The 12201-nt window shown below is 44.3% G+C and overlaps 1 protein-coding gene across 1 annotated transcript; it reads right to left on the bottom strand. All coding sequences in view use genetic code 11, as the record gives it.

Moving 5' to 3' along the window:
* EGR_03783 (Phosphatidylinositol 3-kinase catalytic subunit type 3) lies at positions 1–12201 on the bottom strand (the record flags this gene model as incomplete). The annotated part of the gene is made up of 17 exons (XM_024493032.1): positions 1–159; positions 2043–2240; positions 2342–2558; positions 3514–3757; positions 4204–4353; positions 5225–5294; positions 5389–5517; positions 6741–6872; positions 8211–8327; positions 8515–8682; positions 9809–10039; positions 10395–10589; positions 11123–11227; positions 11266–11304; positions 11376–11706; positions 11744–12082; positions 12119–12201. 17 exons carry the CDS (start codon positions 12199–12201, stop codon positions 1–3), a joined length of 2907 nt encoding a protein of 968 aa, XP_024352493.1.

Below are 12201 nucleotides of genomic sequence, written 5' to 3'. Positions count from 1 at the left end.
TCAATTGTCTATATCCAAGTGCTGAATTCGGACGTCAAGGTGTAGATCGAGGGAATGGCCTCCATTTTCGTCAAGACCCAACACCTTCCACGATCCAGATGCGGATGGCTTAACTTTCGACATGCGCATCTGGTCTTCTGATTCTCCCAAGTCACATTTCTCAAAGTAATTGTGGGTGGAATGCCGTTAAAAGGCAAGATCGTCAAAGACATGAAAGAGACCGTTTCAAAATGCCATATCATTGAGGTTCTTGGGTGTGTGAATCAATCAGTTCTCTTTCAGAAATTTATTTGCAAAGATGGCAATCGAGGCACAGATTGTCAACCTCAGGTAGAGCAACTGTAAATATGTTTTATACCTATCCTTGCAATTCTCTGTTGCTCCTCACTGTTGCAAACTCTTTCATAAAAATTGTTTTCCACCCTAATAATAAGGGGGCCTTCAGGAATCAAACATTCCCCTTTTGACAACTAAAAATTCACCACCGATAATTCCACAACAAAAGATTTTATTCAAATGCCATTGCTTAGTGTTAATCAAAATTTCTCCTTTCCAGCTTCAGAAAATGGGGTGGCAAGTAAATCATATCGAATGGAAGCAGGCTGTTTTCATTTTAAAAGGAATTTCCTACATTTGCATGATTCGGTCGACCGTTTGGTTTAGAGCCGTAATTACTTTGGTGGTGAATTACTCAGCGATCAACATGTCACCTTGGTGACGACCCTCTATTCTTCAGCGAATCGACAAACCGCGTGACGCTGCTGACATCAACCCGAGATTAACGTGTCAAGGACAAATCTCAACAATGTTTAATGCGAGTGATAAACAACTCACACAACCCTACGTCAATCGGGAAGGGAATTTCATGGAAGCCACTAAGCCAACGGGTTTCACGTCATCGACTAACAGATGACAGCACGCCTTGGGGAAACTTCTACTTTGGCATTTTACAGGTGAAAGGGTCGCACTCAAACCATCACTTCTCCCCTTCGCCTAGAAGCCACTTCTCAAAGTGATAGCTTTCATTTCGTCCTGGCATTAACACACTGGTAAATCGCATGTCAGATAGCCATGCTTGACAGCTAGACATGCCCACGCTAGGTAGAAGGGACAGCTAGGAAATGAAGGGGGTGTGGGAATGGATGTAACAAAGGCTAGAGACAGGCTGTTTGTCTCCGGGGTCACCACGTGCTACAAAGCCAATTCCACAAGGTTGACCTTTTGAGAAAAGGTTGCTAATTGTAACCGCCTATTTCATTTCCACCACAAAAAACCTTACAGTTCCATTCACCCTCCTTGTACTATCTCATTAACAATCATTAATACCTAAATTATTTTGAAATACCCCGCATTTTTATTAAAACTAGGTTTTCGCACCAACCATTTAAGCAATTCCAACAAAGTACCAACAAGAGCCCCCTTGTTCCTCCTTCAAATCTTTTCACAGCATTAATTAAACAAATGAGAATTCTTTTAAACAGAAAAGAATTTATTTAGTCACAGTTGCCAAAATACAGATAGAAAAATATTAATTCTAGTGCATCTTGCGGTCTCGATGGCCAGGTCAGGAGAATGATTATTATTACGAGTACAATGCTCTGGGGACAAGTATCTACAGCACATCTACACAGACACGACCACTTAAACCAGATGCGGAGATCTTAAACGTGACACCACAAACAGGCAAAGTCGGGTGGTCACGAGAGCATCAGTTACGCATATACTAAAAGGGGGAAAAGAAGGATTCGGCCTCATCCACACGAATGCAAATTCCGACAAAACATTGTCTCCTCAATATAGCCACTAATTTCTCGCTTTTATTTATCTTCAAGGGAACTTATGGTAGAGAGAATAAGTAAGGTGATTTGAGAGCAAAATCCGACAAACAAATAAGCAACAATACAAGCCTTAATTCCACTCCTTCAGTACACGACGACATTTCTACAAAGATGGTAAGAAAGGCGTCACATCAGCTGAAAACCAAAGTGAATGGCTTTGAGGCCACAACCTAAAGATTTCGTGACCAAGGCTAGCTGAAAAACCTTCTGTGTGATGTTGAACGCAGTACTGGCAATAGTGTCGGTAACAGTGGCACTGATGGTGTTTGTAGTGGCAGCAGTGAGAGTGGCAGTGGTTGCTGTGCTGGTGGTAGCTGTTGCAGCAGTGATATTGAAGGTTGCAAGCAGCGTTGGAGGCAATGTAGTCGATGGTGATGGAAGCGTCAAAGTTTCTGGTAGTCGCTGTGGTGTCAAAGGTATCGGTGCCGACGGTAGCATCAGTGACGGTGGTATTCACAAATAGCAAGCATTACCAATTTGACAAACACATAGAGCCAACCTACCTGCATAACAGTGTGGATCCTCTCCATCACCTCCGGCACAATCGCTTTGATAGAGTCAAAGATACGACTAGCAAATCGATGGGCCGCCCTTTCTTCCGTCTCATCGAGGCAGAAGCGCTCCTTCACAAAATCACGCGCCTTCATCGGATCCCGCGCAATATCCTTTATACCCGCGTCTTGCACCAAGGATAACATCGTCAGAAAGAGATTGGCGTGCCTGAGGAGGGAGAGTCGAAACAAAGTCACTTACTTTTACTGCATCCCTGCCTATCGCCTTAGCTTTTGTAGCTCACTTTCAGTGGCTATGCCACTCCTCCAACCGTTTACTCCTACTTGTAAAACCCTATGCTTTAGGGCAGTAACTTACTGCCACTGAATCAAAAGCAAGGCACGGTAGAGCGAGCACGAGGCAGAAAAACAATCTAAGTGGGAAATCGTGTTTAATTCCCTTGACTCTGTCCTTATGATTCAGTAATTATACCAGGATAGGCGAAAAACTGCCAGTCAGGCAAACAATCCTTATCTCACAAAGTAACAATAATAACGGCAATGGTAGCGACGCCAGCGCCCCCAATAATAGAGGCAGAAGCAATAATAAAGAAAAATTGGCAACGGAAAGTCTACTAAACAGAGTAGTGCTCCATCTCAGGCTCAAAGCATATGCCTACATCCAAGCACTGAAGACCCATCTGTTAATGGCTTAACTTTCGTTAAACATGTGCGGTCCTCCAGTTCTTCCGATTAACATTCATCAAGCTACTTGTGCTTAGAGTGTCGTTGAAGAACAATTAAACATACTGGTCCTGGTTGGGTCATAAAGGATACGGGGGAGCATTGTTCAGCCTTCAATTGAGAGATTCGCTCATGGGAGGCTTTACGAATTTCAGGAGGGCTCTCTCATTTCCCAGCAATCTTACACCTACCAGAAGTGGATAGTTGAATAGTGTTACTACCGTGTTATGGTTAGGATTCGGTCCTCCAAATACCCTAACTTCAATCTCTCCAACTACTGCATTTGAGGTGTCTCTCAGAGGCCTACCAAAATGAAAACATCTTGGTAATGCCTACCATCAATAACAGAAAACTGCCATCTCTAAAAGGCAAGCAGCTGTTTGAGAAGCAGGGTTCCACTTAGTTTGCCCACCAAAGTAGAACAACATATGATGACTGACCTGCGCAGAGAAAGGAAGGCAGTCACACAGATGTTGACAAAATTATTGAAGGTCGGCGTCTTCGCTCCCCCCATGGCCTCAATCATATCCTTTGTCAGTCGCACCTCGGGCGCCATGAGCTTGGGGTCGTAACCGAGAATGAAGCTGAAGTCGATGTGGAAAAGCTGACCCTCGGGCGTAAGCATTATGTTATCCATGTGCCGATCGCCCACTCCCAGCAGGTACGTCATCACACAGTAGCCCGCTTAATTCCCAAATCAAGGAGAAAGGAATGAGACAATGATATACACACTTCAAAATTTCCTACACATCAACCATTGCTAAAAAGGCATTGAATACTCTTGTGGGATATCTCTACTGCTCTTGGGGCAGTGGCCACCTGGCAAATAAGAGGACGGAAAAAGAAACGCATTCCTTAGTCTCGCGGTCTTACAATTAATTCTAACAAGGCGTAGTAAGACTATTTTGGATGGATTTTGGATTAAACGTGCCTTCTCACAGAGTATCTCGGTGGGAAGAGTGAGAAGGAAGAAACACATACTGTAGCTCAAGCAGTTATAGGTCGGTAATCAACGCTAGGTGGAGTTAGAAGACCCATAAGAGGCATCTGTACCAGAAGCCCCTTGATGAGTAGGTGGATGGATAAATAGAAATGATTACTTCGGAAGTAAATAGGCAGTTTGGACTCACCACACGACCGGATGTACGTCTCGAGAACCTTCGGTTGAAGACCCAGAGGGTCCTTAGCACTCGGAGCCCGCTGTTGAAGGTACTTCAAAATACAGCCCTCCTCCCTATTCACGTCGGACAGCCGAACACCCTTCACAAATTGGATGAAACCTGAAAAGGAACATTTGTTGGCTAGCTTCTTTGCAATCACAAAAAGACGGAATCTGAAATAACACTTTCGCGACTAGAGCTACATGCCCACGACATATCTTCTGTTTCAGTCTATGATAAGCGGTAAACAGATGGATTTGTTGGTTAGTTTGAATAAAAACAAACTTGACGCGGTTGGGTGGAGTTAACACTAACCATCCACATCAGTCATTCAGGAATCCACCCTTACTTTCATAAGGTTGACACATGGACCATTGCAAAGCACATTTCCCGGAGATAGAAGAGTCCCTTCTTGAGATCATTTTGATGAAAAAATTCTAACCTCCCATTAATATCCCAACTTTCTGAGGACAGTTGTCATCCCAACTAATGTAATGACCCCTATACTTTTGGAAGTGTACCGCAGTGCAAGACTAGATAACCTTTCACAAATGGTTCCGAAAGTCTGCATTTTAAGGATTGAGATGCATCCCAGCTCAAGCTAATGATTATCACCTTGGACAGTGCTGGTTAAGAGCTCTATAAATGTTACTTCAACAAATTCCGACCACTGAAAGAAATGTGTTACAGCGAGAGAAAGGAACATCGACAAGCCAGCCAACAACAAAAATTCCGTGGAAATTCGTTGCCCTTTAAAAGACGTTTCCACGGCGATATTTTAAACAATCCACGACAACGATCGAATACCACTTCGTCGAAATGGGGAAAATCATCTTAAAGGGGAGGAAATAAGTTTGACGGGATGATTCCAACTTGATGGATTAATCGTCAACAATGAAAAGATAAAGACTCTTCCCAAAAAGAGTTAAGCATATTCAACTCCAATGTTCGCAAATACTTATTTCATACATTTACTTATCGATCGACATACCATGACGACAAGTGGCAGCAAGCACAATGTAGGGCGTCAGATGAAGGTCAAACATCTCCTTCTTCAAGACCTGGGAATGGGAAAAACACGAGTTCAAGAAATCAGTCACCTTCTTTCAGTCGAGAGAACAAGAGAAGCAACAGGAAAAGTAATGTGTCATCTACCACATCCATGAGACGAATCATCTGCAGAACCACTTGATCCTGTCGCAAATCGTCACCGATTTTGAAGATCACTCGGTAGAGTTGGCCCTCCGGAGACACTAGGCTTAGCGAGGCGGGTTGCGTGGTGCTCTACAAGGGGTAATACGGGTACGGTTTAAACGAATAATTAACAATTTTGACAGTGAATGACTCTCTGAGTCATATCATTCACAATCCCACAATTCGGTCATCATATTGGTGGCGTAGGGCTGCCATCATGTCACCAAAGCTACAAATTCTACAAACTTTATGCGTGCTTGTTATAAGGCAAGTTCTAGATTGTTCTTCAATCCTTCTGCACGATCATAACAAAGACACTCTTTTGTTGGCAGCAAGATGCAATACGTTCGACATCTTTTGCCCCTTGAGAAGAATGCGAAAACACTCGTTGGTGCTTCAAAGAAGGTTTGTGGCTAAGTGGTTCAGCTTATTACTGCGGAGGAAAGCCACTTCTCGTAGACAGTCGCAACAGTGGATTCACAAAGTAACTGCAGCAGCTTTCAATGACTACCCTTACCTCAAACTCTGCAGCACGCTAAACAATGTAATGAGGCGTCTTCACGACACCGAGAACATTCTCAACCTCCCGCGATTTGGTCGCCACTGCGGTCAGAGAGGACTGTTAACACCACTCATACTACATCCCTAAAGGCCTCCACTACGCTTGAAAGCAAACTGAATCTCACTTCCTACGGAGAGGGCTAGGGTGCGCAGGAAACTATGCTCCATCCTGTTCAACGAAACGAAAAACGCTTGAAGAACTCATCTGCAGCTGTGTGAGACCACCCCTATGAGGCCAAGTCTTTACTGCCTTTCCAACCCACACCTTCACTCGTCTCGAGCGTTGGTTACCACCAACACGAATTTGCGCTCGTACTACCGCTCCGTCCACGTGGGCGAGTGAGTCTCAGACGAGATGGCTCATCATATCTACAGTATTAACTTGAGCCCTATAGAATATACTCCTCAAAAATGTATTCACCATCCACCCCTCCACTCACCCATGACAACATCTCATAAGTCAGTCCCATTAATCCATAGCAGCTCTGACCGATGGGATAAAAGTATAGAAGATGGCGATATGCCATGTATGTGCCGAGACCTGGCTGCATATACCACCCATGGACAAATACTTCCATGTATACTGCACAGAGGATCATTTCTAAGGCCACACTCGCCGTTAAGACCATCTTACCACAATGACAAGTGTGAAAAAACGACATTCGAAAGCATCTTACAAACTCCCCACTTGGAAAGACACTCTCTCCACATGAGGTGCAAAAGTGAGTAGAGCTGCCGCTGCTCGTACTTACCTTAAAGAGCGTCGCAGAATCAGCGTCAACAGTGGCGATCAAAAAGTTGGGGTCCACAGGAAAGGGGAGCGGTCGCTCAAATTGGGTTAACGAAGCACCTTCGGTTCGCAAGAGGTTCTTCAGAATTTCCATCTGAGTTACCGAAATACGAAATAAACGAGTCAGTTTAAATGCCTTCAACACATGCATTTTAAGACAAAAAACAAGTAGTATACGATTATGCCAGGGCTCCATTCACCTAGGTTAAAGTAAACAGAGCCCTAAAACTATCGAGTGACCGAAAAAGTTCATGTGGTTTCCAATCACCTACATCCACATCTACCAGGAAGGAAAAGTCGTGGTAGCGCTCAGGTGAATAGGCGTCACATAATAAGATAAAAACTTCAAGGAGCACCAACTTCGTGCTTAGCACCTCTTTCACGAATGCTGGATAAAACACCCGTGTACTGAATGTTGTTTGCTGAAATATTGACTAAGTTGCCAAGAAAAATGGCTTTCGCGTGTATTGAAAATGCATAACAGGCAAATGACGGGTGGGATCCACCTACTCGATGAGACAACTCCAGTGCTTGCAAGACCAATTCCTTCTGTGCCAACATCTATGACCAATCAATCAACTAATATGTTAGAAATGTTTATTACTAAATAAGGTTTCTTTACTAGCTGAAGTAGTAACCTTTATTTTCAAATCTCATTACAAAGTCCACGCTAAGTTATGGGGTTATCGTATAATTCGTGTACAACAGACCCCATTTCCAACACTTTGAGAGTTCGGAAGCTGGAAGTGGGTACCATACTTGAATAGTCGGTTCGTAGATACAGTAAAATGACACTTTTAAGTGACTATGGCATTACTTGAATCTTTTTAACAGCACGATTCAACCCTTTCCTCCCTTTTCTATACCCCCACCCCCAAAGCGGTAACACGGAGCTCCACTCACGCCCCCGATGCTATCAGCCTCGCAGTCCCCAGAGGCAATTCGTCAAATTATTTTACAGTAGTCCACTCTAATATGCCCAACAATTTCTACTTCTTGCAAAGAATACGACTCATGCTTCAAAGGAGGCTTGCATCTAAATGAATTGACGCATTACCTAACAAGAAACCTCACCAAAAGGCTGGAGCTGTGGAGACACGGCAGTGCATTTACTTGTCAGCGACTACCCAATCCTACGTTACTTGCACAATCATGAGTAAAGAATTGTAGCCTTCGTCCACCAAGTGCAAATGGTCTTTCAAAGGCACTGACTACATTAAGCTCACAAATATCATTCACATCACTTTGTCAAGATCGGACAATTGGTTGGATAGCATCAACAAGTAGAAGTGAAATTACGTCAAATATCCCAGACGTTGGGCCATGTTTTTTGGCTTTACTAAAGTAACTTTCGCCCTGGGCAAATGTCACTATGGGCTACTACAAAAAAAGAGACATCTCACACTTAGTCTTCGTAAATATTTCCACTCACCTTTCTTATCCGTTTCGAGGCGTCCTCATGCACCCTCTTCACCAGTTCATAGAGTCCATTCACGAACTTTGTTTGGTTCAGCAGATCCGAGTGCCAGGACCTGTGCTCCTCGGAGCCCTGTTGAGACCAGATCAAACAAAAAAGCAAACGTGTCAAACTACAGCAAGAGATAAGATTCAGAGTTTCTCCATGCTACCAACACCAGAATTAAAAAATTAGTAAATAACGGACTTTAAGCCTGTCTCCAGCTGGCCAGTAACAATGGTAGATCGCATTCGTCAAACCGACAAGACAGCCAACTCACGCATTCCAGGGCGGCCATGAACCGTTTGAGCACGTGGCTGAACATGGCTTTGACCTCAGAAGTAGAGGGGGTGTCTTCATGGGCTTCCAGATGGAGGAACCAATAGAGGTAGTTAGCCAGTCGGAATTTACCGCGGCCACGTTGGATGAGGAATGTCGCCAGGTCGGTCTGTCACCCAAATGCAAAGGAGAGAAATTGTTGAGCTATTCAATGTACAGCATCTCACTTTCTGATATCATTTTTGATACAGTATAAAACAATTTACGCCATTTTCCCCAATATTGAACTTTCAGCGTTACAACTTTCCTACCACCACGGCAACCATTCAAGAAAATGCTTTTCGTTAAACAGTACTTTCATGCCAACCGAGGTGACTCCACCTCAAAACTCGCTCGAGCGGCCCCACGGCCATGTCCAGCGTTTCTTTAGTCTCTAACTTCGCTTTCCACAAAACAATTCCATGTTTAATCTTTTTCATTGTGGCAGCTCTACATCTCGCAATTCACATCGGTTACTCTACACTGGCATTTCATTCAACATGGAGGATTCCACGTGCTCTTCACATACTTTTCCAACAAATATTGGGTGTGATTCGATACTCCCCTCACCCTCTGTTCAATAAAGTGGACGAAGTGGTTTCGATGCTCTATTCATCCCAGGCCGATAACCCCACCTGCTATGTCAGTCTCAAGACGCCCAAATCAGTGGGAACTCACCCTTCTCATCATTTATGATGCAATTTAACAACAGTGAAACTGGTTGAACGTTTCTCCAAACACAAGCATTACTTCAAAAGCACATTGTGGTCTTTCTGATTTGCTCCTTTGGACACAATATTTACATATTAAAAATCCCGCAGTGTTACGCTCCAAGCTCGATTTCATCATTAGATTCCACTGTATTTTAGTTCCTTTGTAACCTGGAAGCTAAATGACACCAACTTGACTAGCATCGACCCACCGACCAGTAGAGTGCTACCCCTTTCAAGGAGCAGCACCTGATAGCCCCAGGTCTAGGGCCGCCTTCGCCTAGAGGGATGATTCGTTCAATGTTAGAACAATCCTTCGTCAGCCTCATACATCTTCAGGGCAAATGAACTTAGGTGTGCCTAAAGCAGGTGTTTGCACACATCCACACTCTCTGCCGCCTAACACCCTCTGCACCTAGTAGATCCCTTTAAGGGACTCAATGAACAGACAGAAAGTGGTGCTGAGTCAAAGGAAGTCCGAGCAAATAGATATGAAATCACTTGAAAAAAAAGGACTCAAGAAACTTAGACTGAAAAACAACCCACCTTCCATGGAATGTCATCAGGCCCAAGGGCAGGCCGTTTCGATCGAGGTCGTGATCTCACTGAGCTCGGTTCATCAGCCTTTCCCTCTGTCTTCTTCAACGCTACGCCTTCCTTTTCCTTTTGGTCTTCACTGTCCACACCGAGAGTGGGGATCTTTGAGGAACGAAGAATCTCCTCGTGATTTTCGTAGCGCAGAGCCTGCACCAACTGGTACAAGTAGAGCTCAATATCCTAAGCAGAGATATTGGAATTACGCTTGTGGTACAATCACATAGGATAGAAGGCAGAAACAACGGCGGATACCACGCCCTCCTTCACCAATCTACCCTACCACATTCATCCACTTTTTCCTCCAATCACCTTAAAACGTAGTTCAGGTAAGCAGAAAATACACCCAAATGGTAAGATGAATTCAAAAATTGGCCTGTGTGTAAGGTGCCACCCCTTTCATTAGGTTATCTCAGGTGTGAGTCGCAACCTCACTTATGTGTTGCCCTCGTTCAAGTGTACGAAGAACAAGACAATGACGAAGGGGGATAAAAAAGAAGGATGAGATCGGATTAGGAAAAAATGGGAACAAACTTACATCATCGGATGCCTCTTGGAGGCGAGAGATAGCGAACCGCCGACACACGGGGTGGGTGTAGGTGAGGGTTAACAGTTCGAGGACCGCTTCAGGTGAGACACAGGAAGGCGACCAGCTGAGTAGCAATTCCACCGCCTGACTCACCTGCTCTGGGTATTGCCACCGTACGGAGAGAAGAAACGTAGCTAGTGCAGTCTGTACAAAAGAGGGAGCAAAAGCAACTAATCAGATGACTGGACTATGATGCGATTGCGCATCTTTTACCGCATTCATATTTAAACCGAATTGAATGTTAAACCCACATCACCTGCGTCACCATCGATATCGGAGGTGATGGTTTGTGGTGATGAGGATGGTGCCAATGGTGCTGGCACCACTTTTAGTAGTTTTGGTAATGCTACCAGTAGCGTTGAAGGTTTTGTTTGTCGTAATAAAGTTGGTCAATGACTACAATATAACTAAACTTTTGAGGATATTAACACCGACAATCTGCCCAATATTTCATCATGTCTACTCCAAAAAGCTTTGCTTTCAAAGAAACGTCAACCAAATTCTTAGATAGACTAAACACTAATTACCTCGGGAAATTTATTCGCCAGGTAGAAGCGGAACTGCCAAATCAAATCACCGTCCTTCTCCGACAGCACTTCACCATAACCCGATTCAATAATAGCCTACACAAGGCGACATTTAGTTGCATTAGAAACAAGCAGTCATCGTCAGCCTACCTTCAACCTTTCTAGCATCTCCTTGTTCGGTATCCTCTCCCTGTCCACAGCCACTGTGCGAATGTTTCGCGTCATCTTGAAGTACATTTCGTCATGGGGATTCCACTAAAATGCGGTTTAAATTTTCGGCACAAACAACTCACCTTCTCTGGTCTTGCATCCTCATCCAACCCAGGCATCACCTAGTGGGAGCAAATGAGGGATAGCTCTATGTAAAACCAAAAATTTTTCAAGCGTCACAAACTCCACTCACAGGGTATTTGAACACCACCGGCACGTAGAGCGAAGGATAAGACCGCGAGAATTCAAACTTCACGCGGAGAAACATCTTACCGCTGCCGCGTTTCAGCTCCTCAATCCGAGGCTCCACAACAGAGAGAGTCTTCTGGTCCAACGGGGTCGCAACAAGCTCACCGCGGATTTGTTTCCGCCTCACCTTAAGCAGGTGGTTCAGCTCCTTCAAACCTCTCGGTTTCCCGTCCATCTCGTGGTCTACTATGCATTCCACAACATCATCCAAACTCTTTAGCTTGTAATTCTTTAGCAAATGCAATTCTAACTCATACACGCCACTACGAAACACCCTGCGAGATCTCGTCAAAGACAAGTAAAGAAACCCACTTCTTCGAGTTGTAGAGCCGGAGGTAACACCCACCTAAATATTGATCGTGCACACCGTTGCTGTCGGTGTAGGTAGAACAAAGCACAAAACTGATTCCATAGAAGTCGTAGAGGTAGCAGTAGGCTAAGGGTATTTCGAAGTTTTCGTTGAAAAGCACAGGATCTGAGTAATTGTCCCTCGTGGGGCGGATTACGCTCCAAGGTCCAAATCGATGCATAGTGAGGGGAAAGAACCGTGTGATGCAGTATGCCACTCGAACCTCCCCATAACAGGCGAGAGAATTATACTGTCCGTTGATGGTTTTGAAATCTTCTGGTTTAAAACCGGTAAGGCTTAATCTAATGGGATTACAGTGAAGCAAGTCGAGTACGTACATTTGGATATGTGGCAAAGCAGATTTGCCCTTGAATTCTTCCTTCAGATCGCACGAGTGAAAACATGTCTGATTTAGCTCCAT

The sequence above is a fragment of the Echinococcus granulosus genome (genome assembly GCF_000524195.1).
Source record: "Echinococcus granulosus chromosome Unknown EG_S00021, whole genome shotgun sequence".
NCBI lineage: Eukaryota > Metazoa > Platyhelminthes > Cestoda > Cyclophyllidea > Taeniidae > Echinococcus > Echinococcus granulosus.
The sequence above is the reverse complement of the archived record's forward strand: the minus strand, read 5'-3'. Positions and strand labels throughout refer to the sequence as shown.